This window comes from Epargyreus clarus, unplaced genomic scaffold (genome assembly GCF_041222505.1).
Source record: "Epargyreus clarus isolate Ecla_fem2 unplaced genomic scaffold, WU_Ecla_fem_2.2 ptg000007l, whole genome shotgun sequence".
In the NCBI taxonomy this organism is placed as follows: Eukaryota; Metazoa; Arthropoda; class Insecta; order Lepidoptera; family Hesperiidae; genus Epargyreus; species Epargyreus clarus.
In genome coordinates this window covers 6009157-6027695 of record NW_027332215.1, presented here as the reverse complement: position 1 = coordinate 6027695, position 18539 = coordinate 6009157, and the positions used below count along the sequence as shown (strand labels likewise).

General features: G+C 36.4%; 2 protein-coding genes and 2 non-coding genes across 5 annotated transcripts; 3 read left to right on the top strand and 1 right to left on the bottom strand.

Moving 5' to 3' along the window:
* Positions 1 to 2179: 2179 nt before the first annotated feature.
* On the top strand, positions 2180 to 2754 carry LOC140743096 (uncharacterized). The gene is made up of 2 exons (XM_073074158.1): positions 2180 to 2333; positions 2417 to 2754. Exon 2 carries the CDS (start codon positions 2417 to 2419, stop codon positions 2702 to 2704), a length of 288 nt encoding a protein of 95 aa, XP_072930259.1. The 5' UTR covers positions 2180 to 2333; the 3' UTR covers positions 2705 to 2754.
* Positions 2755 to 6069: 3315 nt separating this feature from the next.
* On the top strand, positions 6070 to 15506 carry LOC140743292 (uncharacterized). Of its 2 annotated transcripts, none has more exons than XM_073074453.1 (3): positions 6070 to 6592; positions 14286 to 14362; positions 14963 to 15506. In XM_073074453.1, the coding sequence occupies exons 1-3, from the start codon at positions 6560 to 6562 to the stop codon at positions 15345 to 15347; spliced, it is 495 nt and encodes a 164-aa protein (XP_072930554.1). In that variant the 5' UTR covers positions 6070 to 6559; the 3' UTR covers positions 15348 to 15506. The 2 variants fall into 2 exon arrangements, with proteins under 2 accessions (XP_072930554.1, XP_072930555.1); XM_073074454.1 differs by having other exon boundaries at positions 6077 to 6592; positions 14966 to 15506.
* On the top strand, positions 11681 to 11764 carry TRNAL-UAA (transfer RNA leucine (anticodon UAA)). The gene has a single exon. It is a non-coding gene; the product is annotated as a tRNA-Leu (tRNA).
* Positions 12995 to 13068, bottom strand: TRNAR-UCG (transfer RNA arginine (anticodon UCG)). The gene has a single exon. It is a non-coding gene; the product is annotated as a tRNA-Arg (tRNA).
* Positions 15507 to 18539: the final 3033 nt, after the last annotated feature.

The window sequence follows — 18539 nt, the reverse complement described above, 5'->3', positions numbered from 1 at the left end:
GCGAGTCCGAATTCTTTGACGGGTTCAATTATAATTTCAGGCTTAGTTATAATTTTCCCGCAATAATACATGACAAATGAATATAAGTCGATGTAATATCAACGCCGCTTTTAACAAAGGCGTGCTTCTGATTTGTCAGTCGGTGTTTGTGTATTAAATTATTTATTTATTTGCTTAAGTTACACTAGCGTTGAAGATTATCATAGGAAATATTTATTTTTTATAAAACAATTGCGAACAGTGTGCACTTAAGTTATTTATGGTGGATTAACATTTCACGATTATTGTATCAATTTATTAGCGGTTTATAAGCAATAAATTATTCTCACGGAAATGTCTTCTGAATTAAATGTCTTGTCCAATATAGAGTAATGTTTTAATATCATTCTTTAAACCTATCGTGCCGTTCAACTTATGAACAACTCCATATAAAAGGAATTCGATCTTCAAAACGATCTTAGATTTCTTATTATGTACCCATTTTATAAAACATGCAAGCTATTAAAATATATTTGCTATTGGATTTTAGAATCAAAAGTAGACTTCTGATTAAAAGTATACATCTATAAACAGCTGTAAATAGAACAGAAGTATTATTTGACCAGATGCGTTGCTACCACAGACCTTGCCACTTTTGAGGGCGGACGTAATCCTTGGCCATAACAAACTAGAACTTCCCGAAGCTGGATGTATCTAGGTACACCTATAAATAACTAGGTGTTAAAAGGTGAACTACTAGACGACTTACTTTAAAATAACCTAAACCCTATATGCATGGTATATATTTAAATTCCAGAAATATGGATGCAATTAATATTAATTAAGTTACTCTATAATGGATGAAGAGTTTCATGAAACGGTGTGGAAGTGATGTGCCGTCTCACCAATTCACGTGTGAACGGGGCCTAATTTTTTTCCAGAAATATATTGTATGATTTTATGTCTTGTATTTAGTTTAATTTTATGATTTAAGTGCTATATCAGAATCTATCAGTATTGTGCAATAAACTGTACTTCTAAAGGATGTGTTTTATTTTTCATAATAGGAGTAACCACGGACATGCAGTCCAAGTACGATGGAAAGTACCCATGGACATCTGTACTGTAATGAACCCGAGATAAGATTACATATCCACCTCAGGTCGGTCACAGATACATCGCAACCTCTGAGGACTACGTTGGAATGAAACTGAAAGCTCAGAAAAGTATGGGTCCCTTACCCTTCAAACCAGAAACAGCAGCGATTAGCACTGCTGTTGTTATACAGGAATAGGTGTGGCGGTGGTGCCGTCAGAGTCGAATTACAAACCCTATTATTTTTTGGTGAACCTAAATGTCCCTGACAGCAATATTAATTGTACTTACTGTAATTCATTGCAATCTTGTATATTTGTGGGAGTAATAGGTGCGTGGATTGCTAAAGTCTGCTTCAAGGGAATACTAGAGAATTACAAGAGAAATTAAATTACATTTTTACTACTGTTAGTATAATTGATAATAATATAGACAATAAGTGACTAAAATTCTCAATTTTATATATACTACTTTCACCATCTTTGATTATTTCATACTACGCGTAAGGGGAACACATAATAACTGTCAGTATCCATATAACAGTATTTGTATACTTTTTATTAACATTTTAAATAATTACCTCAGGTGTCAGATGCCCCACGACATATAATAAGATATTATCTGCTTACATGGTTTCTAAGTCCACCGTTTAGTATTTAAAAATAAGCGTCACATATCATCACCACGTTGGAAGTATTCGAGGCAAATATGAGCAGATAAATGACCACATGACATCATAGGTCATGGTATGGTCCAAGGTTAGATTGGGTAACATACAGCACAGTGTGGATACTGCAACTTGACACAGTTTATCGGGTTTAGCAAGTTTCGATCTTACCAGCACAACACGAATGGAGCAAAAAAGTGAACGTAGCTCACTTCAGTATTTACTTGAATTATACTTGGTGTCTAGTTATATTGGGTAAATACGATAAACATATACTTTCAAATTAATGTGAATGTGATGAGAAAACCTGTTTTCTTTTATGACCAACAATACGACCTCCTCAAAATTAATTGCGAAATAAGCTGATGATCACACTAATGGAAACCATAACTCCCACAAGCCACGGCTATACGCACACGTAATAGTAACGCATAAATGGTCAGCTCAAACGGCTTGTCGAAGGGAAAGTGGTGCGCGTCACGCCACCACCAGACCGCCTGGCTAGCCTCAAGGTGACCGACCCGCGCTCCGACCCGCCGCATTTACGCAACCACTCCCATTGAGTTTGCCTCACCATTTGCATCTGACAACAGTACGTAAGCCAATCTTATTTTATTCTTTCGTTTTTATTCTGTCACTGTATTTCGATTTGTCCGACTATTGTATATTCGTCAGATGCGGCTGTGCTACGCGATTTGTTTTCTGGCGATTGCAGCGCCATCTCTGAGCCGGCCTTACGACCCAGAGGACGGTGACTTGAAAAATGTGCTGCCATCTAGTGGACAGTTTGAAGCGTTTTATCCCCGAGAGGCACATGGCATACCGAATGGCTCTTCACGGCCTGCGCATGGGCATGGTAGTTTCTATAAACACCGCAATCCGGCGCTGATCGATGTCAAAAACGCGGCCGCTTACGGATTTCGCTTCGACGGAATGAGGAGATTCAACTTTGACGATGAGTAACTTACGTAATAAGCTTAACATTCTATCAATAAATTGTCTTTGCTGTTTTAGGTGTTTTATTCATTTTACTTTCGCGAGAAATTGAAGTATTTTTGTTTTGTTTTCAAATCACTTTTCGTTAAAAATAATAAAAAATAAATCGTAATCAGTACGTGAGGATCAGTTCTGTCGATGATTTTTCTTTATCGTAATATAAAGATAGATAGATTAGTAAATATTACTCACTCCTAACAAGAAAATGTAGCCAGTTTTGACAATTGAAATTGTCACTGTCATCTATTTTCGTGTTTGAGAAATATTAAAAATTAGTAGTTTTTAGATCATTTACGAATGAAACGATATTTCTCCGCATTTTTTCTTCGATTTCGTGATTTTGCACCACCTAACTGCGCATGTCGGCATTGTTCCGCGTAAATTACACCATGACGGCCATTAAATGGCTGACAGAACTGTCAGAGGTTTAAGCCATTTAATGGCTTCCTTCAATTACAAGGCGGTGAGATATGTAAACTTATCTATGATATTACGTAATTAGTCACATGAACTAAAGCAACAACTTGTATCATTAATTACGACTAGTTAATTAAGAATACAATGATAATGGAATGGTGCCTTGAACTATCGAAACTTTAATGACTTTCTTATGTAAAATAACTGAATGGTATGTGCACTAGCGCTGGCCGGCCACTAGATAACGTTAGACATTATCACGCCTGTTAAAATAGGCTATAAAAGAGTACATTATAGTCTGACAACTTCTCTGAGAGGCGCCACTAAACATCACGAAGTTGTTAGGTTGTCAAAGGAGTGGATTTTTTTTACGGTACTTTTTATTATCATGTGTGGACACTGGACACTCTAGCCCCAACATACATACATGACACCCGCAGTAGTGTTGGGGCTGCAGCCGACCGCGCTCAGTTTCTCAAGCGCCGCAAATATTCTTCAATTATGAAAGATTACCAATTTGCGGCGCATGCGACTGAGACTTTGGGTCCATGGTCGGCTGACATTAAACATTTCATGAAAGAGATGTCCCACAGGCTTATCCTCGCTTCGGGTGACCAGAGGGCTGGCACCTTTTTTGCCCAAAAAATTAGCCTCGCTATACAGCGAGGCGACGCTGCCAGCGTTCTGGCAGTTCTGGGTTTTGGACGACATTTTTATTTTATAAGTTTAATTTATTATCTAATTTTACTTATTTTTATTTCATCTTAATTTAATTTAATAGAAGATTTATAATGTTAATGTTTCTTTGTTTGTGTATCTCGTAACTTACGTAATAAATATTTAACATATTAATATAAATCTCGAATAATAATGTCAGAAATTATCCATTATTGAAAAATAACATAAGATCTATTTTTAAAAATCGTAATTCAATAGAACTGAAAACTAAATACGTTTAACTTTGGGAACTTGAAAAATAACTCGTGTAGCAGACAACAAATGCGTTTCTGAAAACCGACACACACAACACAGAAAAGATTGTCAGACTATATATTGGATTAAGACTGCCGAATGTCAAAATTTAATGACTTTATGAATTATAGCTACTCATCAATCTACACTTTTTGACAAGAGTTTATTTAATGAGATTTTTCCACAGTCACCACCGCTATGCCAACCTTAACATAATGATATTGTGATCCTGATTACTCTGTCAGAATTGCGTAAAATTTTGAAAAACATAATCTTATTTATAAATGAACTAAACATCGCTTGATTTAACTGTGAAGAAAAAAATGTTTCAGGAAATCTTCGATTCTCATTGTTCATATTCATAAATGTTATAATAATTTAATGAACTGCTTAAAGATTCTGATGCTTGAGCTTTGAGATTACATCATGAATAAATCAGAAAACACAGCGGTGAGTAGATTAGTGTGTTAAACACACACTAACTTTCCTGTGATCAGGGATTTGAGATCAATTTCTGAACTATCTATATAGAAGTCTTCATATCCAACGCATTCTGCCAGTTTATTTCTATCATATAAAAGCAAATATAAAAAATCATTAATACGTAGTAGGTACTGGTGCCTCCAGTAGCAGCAATTTCTAGCGTTGATTTACCTGATTTGATTATACCTGACGAAGGAGTCCCAGTCCCCAAATTCATCAAGAAATCAATGAAATCAATCAATCACTCAATCTACGTCCAAGACTACGTCTCACATAATATCAGATAAGGTTGCAGCCAAATTTGCGTCTATTGTAAGATGAAGGTGGTAGAACCCTTTGTAGTGCGACTCCGGAGCTCCACCGCCACTCCTATTTCTCCCTATTAAAAGTAGTGTTAAGCGCTGCTGTGTTCTGATTTGAAGTGTGTGGTAAGAGAGACATACTTTTCCGAAGTCTTTCAGCTTAGTACTCAGGAGGTAGCTGCGCATTTGTAGCCGATCTCAGGTAGGAATATCTAATCCTAACTGAGGTTGATTATAGATGTCCATGTGCGGCAGTAGCCACTTACCATCAGGTGGAATGCATGCTCGTCTTCTAATTCTATAGATATTATAAAAAAAGAATCATTCTAAAACCTTGAAATCACTACCGCTACGTGTACCCACAATTATTTTACCGTTTCTGTGATACAATACTAAAATACGGCTGAGAATATGACCGCACACAGCCTCGCGACTTGCGAAGGCCTTAACCACGGTACGATATTAACCAATGTCGTGCGCGGGCAGGAGTTGAATGAGTGAACGGTTGCTAAATTGCATGTGCGTTTCCCTGGGTATGTAGTAGTTAAATACTTAACGGGCAGTTGGAAAACATCCGATACGGATTGGTCACTAATTCGTACGTTCCTCCACTAATCAGCATTGGAGTTGCAGTAGAGCAGTGCAACAACTTAACAAGCTTAACGACACTTATGTCATGTGGGACGTATGTCGTACAAGTCATGGGACATGTAATGTTGATAATTATAATATAAGCTAGTTTTCCTGCCACGAACCTCAACGTATTAATAAACATTCGATGGTATACATACCTACTCTACAGTATCGATAAACATATGTATATTGCTAATTATGAACATGATGACGGCATCATGATCGCATGTTACATAAAGCAAACCGTGAACACATAAAAGAGCTTTAAATGCATGATTCAAAAAGTATTTTTTGACATTCCTGTTTAGTAACGTCGGCATATTTTCCCAAGCAACACGGGGTACAATTACGGTACCGGGTGAGCGGTCGCACCGGAAACATTTTAAAAGCATAATGAAGACCCTCCGTATAATATCAATCAGCGGTAATTAAGCGACTGTAGCGACGGAGAAACTTTTTGCCGTCCCTCTGTGGACTGACGGTTCTCCTGCGTAGGATTTCACGCGCGATGTACTCGTACCGCGCAAGTCGGCCGGGGAGTAATAGAACCGTTTCGATTTGATGCGCCTGTCAGTCACATCCTCCCTCAGACATTACGAGGGCACCGGACTTCGACCCATTCGACCTTGTCTCGAAACCTCCTGTCCAAACACTTAGCGACCGGGATAAAAAGTGTGAAATTATCTTAAGTGGTCAGTGTCTACGTAACTCCCTTTTAAATTCGGCCTAATATAACGGTACGTTCTAAGTAAAGATAGGAGTGTAGATAAGTTAATAAGATTATTATTATACTTCATGCTGGGGTCGGAGACCGGCTTTTAGGGTCGGAATGTTTCTAAAATCGTGTATAAAAAACGAGACGTCCTCAGGGATCGGTCATTCTGCGGTCGGGTTGGGTGCGCGCATCTTCGTTCCGTAGAAGGTTTTTTGTTGCTTCTGATACAGACGGTGGACGGTAGTCGCTGGTCAGTTTTCGGGAACGCAGTACGTTAACTGAGTTGAACAGCCAATTCTGATGATAAGTGCAATGTATCGTAGGAGTAGAGCGGTGAGTGTGTACAGCTTTTTTATATTTCGAATTCATTAATATTGCGTTATTTGTTTTTTAACATTGCGATTTGTAATCTTTCGAGTTACATTTAATCTCTGCGATCATACCTTACTGTTATGGTTTCTTCGTCGGTTTGTGTAATTAGATCTTTATTTCCGGCTGTACAAAGCTGTAAATAAAAATAAATCGTGAGATATTATTACATCGTGATTTGTATTTGCCCATTGTTTATTTTCTATCAAATATGGTTCATTGTTGATTTGTTGTTGATTTAATCCACGCACGCCAATAAGCCCAATAAGCCGCGCACCACGCGGTTTATTGGGATTCTAAAATTAGAGTCCATATAGGTAGGTATTTAGCAGTGTCATATTAACAGCTGCAAACTGAATATGTTCACTATGGATCCTTTTTATAATTACGTGCGTTAATAATGTTTTAATTTATTTATTTAATATAATAATTTATGAATATAGCGTCGTTCTTAAATTCACACAAATAATTGTAAATATTTAATTCCAATTTCGTAAATTAGCTGCGTTTTGCAAAACCTTCTTTTTACTGTTTATTTGAGTATATTTTGTAAATAAATGCTAAAGGAACAGGCTCTACTATTGTTTAACCTGTTCCTTACATTTTAATCAATTTATAAAGTAGACTAAGTGACCAAACTTCTTGTTCAGATCCGACTTAACTCCGATACGTAAAAAGACGGAATACTTAGCTAACGGACTGGCGAGTTAAAGGATAAAAATGCTAGTCACGTCGAGCCCGAGCATCGAACATTGAACACGGCTATTCATGCCTTTGTAGTGACAGCGGATCCATTGAATTATTATAATGGAGTTATCAAAACAGAATCAGAGGTGGGAAAATATTGAATGATTTCTCAGCGGCCGCGGTCAAAGCGTCAGCTCGGAGTTGTTTGTGTATTGAACCTTTCAATTCTAATAAATTGAGGTGTCTGTCCGTGATCTCGATAAATGCCTCCTAGTAACATACAGTACCCTTAGTATGAGTTTTTACGTTATTACAAAAATGTCTATTTTTGTATTTGTTTACGTATTTGCCCATACATTTTCAATCAGCGCCCCTAGCGGACTGTATCAGAACTAATTGGAAATGTATGGGAAATACGTAAACAAATACGAAAACAGTCATTTTTGTAAAAACGTTAAAATGTAAAAGTTCACACTAAGGGTATAGAAAAGAACACTAGTAAACCTATGACGTTCATCCGTTTACCCAAACTTTGTGTTTTGATAATATTCTAAGTTGCGTTTAATTTTTTTCACAGAACGAGTACTTTTTACACTTACTAATATTCTAAATATGACAGAGTAAATATAAAATTATGTATTTTTTGCATTTTTTTCTCTTCCTCGTAAAGAGTCATTAATATAAACAAGTGCGTACATAATTTGTTAAGATTATGATGTAAACTTTCAACTAAAACATTAAATAAAACAAAATTATCAGTGTGAGTCTAGCTTAGGGAGAAAGCAACGATTTCACTGAAAGAATTAGCAATATGACGAAATTGCTTGATAAAATTGGAATAGGAAAACCACAAATTCTCCTACAGTATAGTAAAAGTTTGAAATCAATCAAAGCGGGTATATATTAGATTATTTGAAAACAAAATAAGATTAGTAGATACGATTTTAAAAATAGAGGAAAAGTAAAAAAATAAAAGTAAAACTAAAACAACGCCACGTAACTACATAATTATACCGATTTTGATTCACGACGAAACGGTCCGTTGAAGTACAAGGTCCATCCCATTTCGAAAACAAAACGAAAATAAATGAAAATTACGTGTGAGAGGGCCGGCCCTACATTTAACGATTTGCTACGGACGAGCCCAAATCGCTTTATAATGTACCCGGACGTAGCGAAACTAAACATGCTCCCAAATGTTGATTGTTGTTTCAAACATTTCGTCCCTAAGAAATTTAAAGACAGATTGACTTATGTACTCGTACTTTATGTTAAATTATCAGCTGTACTAAAACGCAGCATTCGTTTTCAGGGTTCCGTACCGAAAACGGAGCCTTATTACTAGACTTCGCTATCTTTCCGTCTATCCATCTATCACAGTGCTCTATCTTCTGAACCGTACTAGAGAATCACCTGATTTTTTTTGAGTCACATCAATGGCTGCCATAATAACAGATACTTAAAATTAAAAAATAATGTTTATGGTATGGAAACATCCGGACTTGGCCAACTATTATTAATAAGAATACTTTAAACATTTTACCGTACACGGGGCCTACCACCAACTTTTAAAAACCATCACAGTTCAGGAAAGTTTTATTTCCTCCTTAAAACCGTAAAATATTCCGTCATACACAGTTGAACAAACTTAAACCCTTATTATTTTTTCGCTTATCCATTCTATAAAACCAACTGAAATTGTCATATTTTGCTTAAAAAGTTGAATTTCCTGCAAAAAAAAGTAAAAGTAATATTAAAATAATATTGTATTAAGATATGGTAGTAACCCCCCAGGACGTGTTACCCAAGCGTTTCGAATGTGAAATATTTTTGAAGTGACACTTCTTTAGCGGCGATCATAGATTAGTAAAGATACTTCGCCGCCTTGAAATTGAATGAAGCCACAAATGGCTTATTTTAGTAAGTTCTGTTTTTGAATCCTTGACAAATAAAATCATTTTTAGAGAAAATTTACGAATAAATAACTAATTTACGTAATAATTACGTAATTTACGTAATAAATAAATAATTATTTCAAATATTTTAGGGACATTTTAGCACGGAGACGTGGCAAAACTTTTTTACGCAACTATTTCAATTCTCAAAACTGGGTACATTTTCTTGTTAGGCGTGAGTAATCTTTACTAATCTATGGCGGCGATGTGCACTTGTTGTGATGGGTTAAACGATAAACTCACGTCAGGACGTGTCCTAATCGAAAATTCTTAAGACGGCAAAGCAAACTGCAAAAGTCAAAATGTCTTTCGGTGTCATTATAGAAAAAATGTGTTAATGGGTGTTAGTTTAATTTTTTTATTTATTATATTTTATTATTCAGGTTAGGTTTTGGAAGTTTTCACTTCTGCCGGCACTCTCGGAGTGCGCCCCGTTTTTTTCTAAGTATGTTTTATGGTCCGTAAGTCACACTAGACAAACGAGGCCGTAATTGACACATTGTAATTATTTATAGCCTGAACTATAATTACACACACAATTATAATGGAATGGGTAGGCTCTAAGATCATCAATCTTGAAATAAATAGTGTGTTAGAGAAATGTAAAATATTCTACGGTAACAACGATAACATGTGATAATAAGAAAAAAATGGTTCATTTATGTGATGCTATAAAGTAAAGTCTTTCTGTTACCATCTACAAGTTGATCGATATTTTTTCTGCATTTTTACTTCGTAAGCAAAATATGCACATGTATACAACGAATGAATTGATAAAAACAGTCGAGTAAAAAATACTCTATATTCCCTTAATTGGGGAATGTGCCTCTTTATTGGTAGTATATCTATGGGAATGTGGCATAATACAGTATGTTGGATATTGATTTTAATATTACTTGAGTATAACTTGTCAATTTTTTTTTTGTGCATAATATACATATATTTGTCAAAGTAGGATTTTCGTGAAGTATGTATTCATAAAACAGGTACACCTATCTATACAATTCCTATTGCTATTCCCTCGGCTTGGGGAATTAGGTAAAATATTTGGCACTTAATGCCGTTATATTGATGGATTTGTTTTTTGTGTTTGGCATCTGTTCGAATGAAAACCCCAACATTTAAGTGTTATCGATTCCAAATTAATCCTTACAACGTTTACCATCATAGCAATAACACACATACCTATTATTTGCAAATATAATAACAGGTTCGTATTTTTTTGTAAGTCTTTTTTCTAAAGCATGTCAGAACCCCTCGGAATTAGGTGCGTTTACCTTACTTTGTGGACCTGACGTATAGCGCTATTTATGCAAGGACCGATCAGCTTTTAGATGGGTAGAGCAACTCAAAACTAATGTACGTGAATATAATAACCATTGAGAATGGCTTCTGGCCTCCCCTGGTGTACCACTGGCCCAGCAGTGCCAGTGAGACAATCATGAGTTATAAGTGTTGTAAGCAATACTTTATTATGAATTGTTGCACATCAGCTGGCCACAGTGAGATCTATGAGTCCTTCGAGTCTTCGTTAGACAGACATCTAAATCAGGAATATTATGCAAATCCGTAACCGTATCCGCAACTCTCGGATATCCTGAATAAAATATAAGTATCCGAAATAGTAACCGAACCCAATATCAAAGTTTCTAGTTATGTCGGATAAGGGTGAAGTCTAAATGACACACTATTTCTAAGAATTCGCTCGACTAAGCCAACGCTCTTCAGTTACTAATATTATAAATGAGAATGTGGTTTGTTTGCTACACTATCACGTCTTTACTACATAACCGATTGTCATGAAATTTCGTACAAGCGTTGTCAGAGGTTTAGTGAAAGACATAGCTTTTTTCCCGACAAGAAGTAACGTTCCCAAGGGATAGAAACCCCAGACCGCGAGAGAAGCCGCAGGCTAGTTACAAATAAAATTAAATCATATTACTTGTATTTTATTCATTTTACAATTTTGTTAAGAATGTAATATTCATAACCGAAGCTATCCGTTACTGATTATCCTAAATAATTAATATACGTTGTGTAGGCATATAAATAAAAAATGTCTTACTAATCACTTAGAGGTATGAAAAATAGAACGTAGCCGATTCTCAGACCTACTGAACATGCATATAAAATTTGGCGAAAATCGGTAAAGCCATTTCGGAGGAATGCGGTAACTAACATTTGACTCGAGAATTTTATATATAAGATTATAATATTATCTAGGTCCGAAATTTCATTACAAAGCGTTATTTTGACAGGTAAAGCTCACAACCGAGTCACATTCATTGAAATGTGGCTTACTCAGTAGGATAATATATCTATGGGCTTACTCATAATCAAATACCTTTAAGGCCATACCGCGCATGCGCGGTTTCCGATACTATAGGCAATGTGCGGCACCTACAAATAAGTCAGGTTGGCCGAGCGGTCTAAGGCGCCAGATTTAAGCTCTGGTTCCCGAGAGGGAGCGTGGGTTCGAACCCCACACCTGACATCTTTGTAAAGTATGTTTCAACTTTTGTTATATTTTCTCTTTTTTTGCCTATTAATTATTGGGAATAAAGTGTAATGTAAATAATTTCGATTCTCCTCCGTAGATTTATGTAACGGATGTAATGCATTCAAATATCATGCACACACGCCGATAATTCAGTCATATTTATAAGTATATAAATTATTATTATTAATAATATAATTTTAATTTGTTTAAAGGTAGCCTATTTGCCTTATCACTAGGTTTTAGAAACCTTTTATGGCTAAACTTCGGAGGCACCACCGTCACCTATTTATGCCAAATTAGTGGTATCTATAATTGTCGGCCAATAACAATGGTGACTAAGTATGGTACTAAGGTCTCGACTTCGACTAGTTTATAAAATTTAACAGACATTCCTCAAAAAAATCTTCGGTATTTTTTTAATTTAATCTAAACTTAATGTTACATTGTTTTATATTATCTGTAAGAAAATTTGCAACCTATGTTGTACACGATTTTAAAAAAAGTGCGGTCTTAAAAGGCCTATTACAGAAATAATTATAAGAGACATAATAACAGTATAGTATGTATGCACTTTGAAGGCAGTGTTATGGAAAACGTACTTATCCAAGGCGTCCCATCTTGATCCTCAGGGGTAACAACGCATCTGTTGTCGTTAGGTTGTAATCTAATCTTGTCGGCGGTTGTTTATGAAATCATCTGAATGTCTATGTGTGGCAGTTAGACTACAGGCTCATGTTGAAAAAGTTATGGGTCATTTGAACCTCCAGGTGACCTATCTAGAACGATATAAGAGCATAAAATAATAAGATTCAGCACTATGCCGTCACTTGTAAGCTGTCCAACTGAGTGCAGATGAGAATTCGAAAGTACAGGTCGAGTGTAGTACATTTAGGTTAGGTAGTACATTTAGGTCACATATTTTTGTACAGCATTCTTACCACCGATAGATCCATTAAAAATAATAAGAAAACGCACAGTGCCGTACAAAAATGGTGCGCCACAAAGTCGGATTTTTTTTTTATTTTCCGACAATTACCGGGGTAAATTTGGTCATTTGATTTTGTACGGCACCTGTGTCATAGTATTCCTAAAATTTGTTTTCAAACAAAATTGTTATTGTTTTAGCAAATCCTTATACTTTCATATGTGGCCGTCCACTGTGATTGAACACTTCAAATAAATGAGCATATAAAAATATAAAAACAAATATCACATGGTATTTAGCGGTCGTGACAGGACTCGAACCTGCAATCTTCGGATCCGAAGTCCGACGCCTTATCCGTTAGGCCACACGATCCTTGTGAACATGATTCTAATTTTGCTATCAGATATTATTGTGCCTTGTAATCATAAAATATATTAAAATAACAAGTTATTAAACTAAAAAGTCGAAAACCCGACTGCACTTAAAAGGCTGAAGAAGAATTTCCAAAAACAAATGCAAAGTCTCATAATAGGTATCTGCTTCTAAACCAAAAGATGTTCAAACAATATTATCCTATTTTATTCTTATAGTGCTCATTTACCCTATATAAAGAACCTATGTGTAAAATTTCGGCACCCTAAAGTTCAGCGGTTTCCTTTTGTGTTGATCTCTGGCACAGCAACTTACTCATTTAGTCAGACAGTCATCTCGATGTGTTATATATGTGTATTCGAAATATTGTATGTGTAATCTCCTTTCGATTTTCTTTATTTTGATACCCTACTTGATGTTGGGTTAACTTTTTTAAAACGTGTTACTATTTCACGAAAACATCCACCATTTACTCTCTATAAAATATTTAACTTCAGTAATTCAAAGTTCCAGCCATTATTTTACCTCGTTAGGGAGATTTCCTCCTCTACGGGGTTGATTTTTTGGAAGGGGTAAATAGTTGTGTACTTGTTCCTATCCAGAAAGCCAAGTACTAAATTTTATAGTAGTTGCTTCAAAATTAAAGTTAAAAAAAATCTTTCATCCCCTATTTTACCCTTTTAGGGGTAGAATTTCCAAAAGGCCTTTCTTAGTAATAATTTACGCTATATAGAAAACTCATGTGCAAAATTCAGTCAGAACTCTAAGCTCCGTGGATTCGGATGTACGGTGATTTTTAAAAAGTGAATTAGTCATTTAGTTAGTCAGTCACCTTGCTTTTTATATATATACAAATATATTTTTATATTCTCCGTCTAATTTTCTTTCATTTGATACCCTACTCGATAGGTTCGGTTTACTTCTTTTTTTAAATGTGATACTATTTCGCGCCAAAATTTCACCATTTTGAATTTTTCTTTCTAACACCTATCTAAGGACACTCGGGTCATTGAGACGAATATAATGACACCTCAACTGTCGAAATTCATCCAGCCGTTTGTTAGATCCAACCGAATAAAGAAATACAAACATACAAGATACGCGCGAGAAACATAACCCTTCCTTGGCAGTCGGCATTAAAAAAGTTAACATTTTTCGTAAAAAAAAGATTAAAATGCATTGTAAATGATGAATTGATCATTATGTTTTTTTTTTCAGATGTGTGTGTTCAGCGTTTGCTTTGCACTAATAGCTACAACTGAAGCATTTTTCCTAAAATGGGGTTCAGATTCAACGTAAGTTTTCGAAGATTTGTAATATTTATTTTATTTTAATATTATCGCAATCCGTACCTACTCTTAAGTTGATGTGTGATATTTTGAACTGACTTCGAAAAACGTAGGAGATCTTCTTTAATGTTATTAGAAAGATATTTTAGGGTTTATTGAAATTTACATTTTATATTTATAATTGAAATTTATTTATTTATTTAGGTTACTTAAAATTTAGGTTGTGTAAGTTTAAATCTGCATCAATAGCGAAATCTAAAATTAATTTATTTTTTATTTTATTTTATTTAAATATGTACCTATATTTGCGAATTATTGTTGTCTTGTTTGGCGAGCTATGCGTATTAAGAACTTTTTTATGTTGTGGTGCACTGTGTGTATTTTTAAACTATGTTGAAATTTAAGTTTGAGAATATTTTAGGCCTAATATTTATGTATTTAGGTACTAAGGTTTTTAAGTGTATGTAGCTTTGTTGTCAAAATTCAAAGCGTCTAAAAATTTTCGTAATTAATTAACCCAACATTATTTAACGCGATCAGTTTTGTGACCAAATTTCTATTTGATAGAGAATTTTGCAGACGCCCCTAAACAGTTCATTGTTTCAGCAGGCAAGCGACATCGCAAAAGGCGTGGCAGTCGCTGTCTCCGAACATGCCGCCCGTGTCCTACCGGTACCAGTACACGTACCCGTATGACAGGAAGTTTTACCAAATGCAGTCTCAGTACGCACAACCCGAGATCTCCATGCAGCAGAGCATGGCCCCCATCCCCATCAGCGTGCCAGCCGGGGCCAGCCTCACTCCGGTCTCGCTCCAGCACGTCCAGCTCGTGCCTTGTATGTGCCCCGTCGCTCCAGAAGAAGCCGAAAAGTTACAGGAACAAGTTGGGCCTGGACCCTACGTGGCTCAGACTTATCCCCAAAACACATACCCCGCCCCACAGCAAATGACCGGGGCCTCGGACATCCCCAAAACAACCAACAAGCAGTAGCACATTCGTAATCTTTTATTATAAGGAATCCCACCAATGAAGCTCTTTCGATGTTTATTAATTTATTTCGCTTTATTATTTATGTGCCGACATAAGACTGATAGTTATAGGACGAGCGTGTATCTATACTTAATCGGAATAAATTAATTTTAGTAATTATTGTTGGTTTTATTTCCTACCTCAATTTTGGGAAGACGGAATGCAGACTTTTGAGCAAATAAATATTAATTAAATTCAGTTAATTTCATTTAATAAGTTTTCTGAAGTGCAACTGCAATAATTCTGAGATAAGCTATGCTAATTATTTGTATAATTTCTTACGACATAGCGATACGACTTCGACCAATATACTCGTATCGGGAGAGTGGATTTTAGCAGCGTTTTCATTTTCTTTTTGCAAATATGCTGCAGCTGCTATTTTATAAACCTTAAAGCGAGCTGCATACTAAGTACCAATTTATTTAAATTATATTGTTTAAGGTTAATGCTAATTATACCTTATTGCAGAAATTGATATAGCGTAGACAAATATACTCTTATAGATAAATATAGATAAAACTGTTTTATATGTTTAGGTACTTAAGTCAACCTTAATACATACATAAGTAAACATAGCATCAATATTGATACAATTCAATGTCCTATTTAGTCATTATTATCAGGAATGTTAAATGTAAAAGAACGTAAACGAATATGAATACATTTCGCAAATGTACCTTCGCAATTGGAATGAACATGACTACGCTGCATTTTTACAATGATTATAATTTTGATGTAATTACATTTTAGCTAATGATTAGCATTATTTACAATTTTGATTTAAGTACGAATGAGATGTAACTTTCAGCATTGTAGGGATGCATAACAGAAGTGATAACCTAGTGGTTGAAGTCCGCCACCAAATCGGAGAGGCCCGAGGTTTGACTCCCGGGCACGCGACTCTGATTTTTCAAAGTAATCTGCATATTAGATATTAATTATCACTTGCTTTAACGGTTAAGGAAAACATCGCAGGAAATCTGCAAATGTGAGAGACCTTAAAAAGGTATATGAAGTTTATCGATTCGCACTTGGCCAGCGCATTGGACTATGGACTTATCCTTCTCATTATGAGAGGAGACCCGTGCCCAACAGTGGGACAGTAATGGGTTGTTGATGATGATGTATTACAACACTACGAACCCTTTTTTTTTTGTTGACGAGGGGGAAACCTTCAAAAGGTACCCTATGCCGTGGGAGGGGCACGGGGTTATGTGGGGTTCTTACCGCACTAAAACCCCCCCGGTGGCCGTCCTCGGCGCTGCGTAGAGGACTCCGGGATCTCCAACGGAACACAACCGGAGTCCACTTGGCGCGTTGCCCCGTCGGGCTCCGCCCAGGTGAGCTTGAAACTCACCACACCATCTGGTGTTCACGACGGTATGCGACCACACATACCGCCGTCCATCCCGGGGTTGCTGGCCAGGCGGTTCGAGCTCCCACTCTTGCCGTCCGCAACCCCGGAAGCTCCCTTTTAGTCGCCTCTTACGACAGGCAGGAGATACCTTAACAACACTACGAACCTATGTCACTGTTATTAAGAAAGATATGGTTTAACACTAAATATAAGATAACATTTCAGCTATAATTCATATCTTCACAAAAAGCCTCATAAACTTTTAACTTACCATTTATTTCAATACTACATAGGATCATTTTTTTACGCGGTAGGTACCGTGGATAACAAGTACAACGAGAGTGAAAACTACAGACCTATCATTAGCATGTCATTTGAGCTAAAGTGGATAGTTACTCGCTACAGATGAACTCGAAAGTTTGCATTGTCTACCTATTGAAATTCTCATTGGATATGTGTGGTTTAGCTAATTGTTATCTCGTCTCAACCTTCTAACGTAGAGATGTCGATTTTGGATTTAAATAATTGCAGAATAGATTATTTTCAACATAATATCGATCGCTTTAATCGATACTAAGCAAATGATTCGAATAAACGAAAGTAAGTAAAGAATGAACTAAGCAAATATTTTTTGTGAATCGATTTTTAATCTTTGCTCTTGTTTGGGATAGCGGATTTCAAAAGGCCTGTTAAAAGGCACGGTATGCATATAGAGTAAGAGCCCGCGGCCCCCAGACCTTCGTTACTTTAAAATAACCTGAAAGTTTGTCTGTGCACGACCCCAACACACATGAAAACGTTCTGCGACTATGGAGTTTGGATGATGGTGGCTTTAGCAGGTATCAGGTAGTAAATGTGTGAAAAATAGTACCTTACTTTCGTTAAAGTATAAAGCTCAGTTATTATATATTTTATTTGTAATAACGTTAAAAACGACCTCGTTCATTGCCAGACACCTACTGCAGTGGCCACGCCCTGCCAGACACCCTTAAAGTATAAGTAATTATAATTATACTTTCGTCATGGTATAAAGGCTGAACTATAAACATGTTATTTGGGCAACTATAAAATGATGTTTTCTCTGTAGCCAGACAGTTCCGAGTTCCCCTATGTTCCCAGACACATTGAAAATCGCTCTAGGTGCGAGCGCGAGAGTAGGTGCGAGTGAAATACTGCGTTCTATTTACTAGATTTAACAAGAAAATTGATTTTATAAATATAGTAAGGGCTTTATAAGCAGTGAAAGCTTAGTGGTTCAGAAACTCGGCCTTTACGACGCTATGCGACCACTGGTTGCATAGCGTCGTAAAGACCAGATTGTGTGGCGAGCCTGAAGCTCATCTGGGCGGAGCCCGAAGGGGCAACGCGTTCAGAGGACTCCGGTTGCGTTCCGTTGGAGATCCCGGAGTCCTCTTAGCATCGCCGAGGACGGCCACCGGGTGGGTTTTAGTGCGGTAAAAATCCTACATAACCCTGTGTCGCTTTAAAGGTTTCCCCCTCGATAACAAAAAAAGGTACTCTAATTATAACAATCAAATTATACAATATAATTAATAATTTCCTTCTTCGCACTAGCAAGCTAACATACGAACGTCAGCTCGGCAATTGACCATCGACGACAGTCATTGGCTGTCCGTAACGACCGATGACGACAGTCGGCGACGCGGGCTGCCGTTTGTCTATTGGAGCTCTAAGAAAATACTCATGTTTATTCCCAAAAAGAATATTAATCGAGCCCTATTGATAAATTTTTACATTGACCAAACTCTATTGGTAAATGATAAAAATTATCTCTC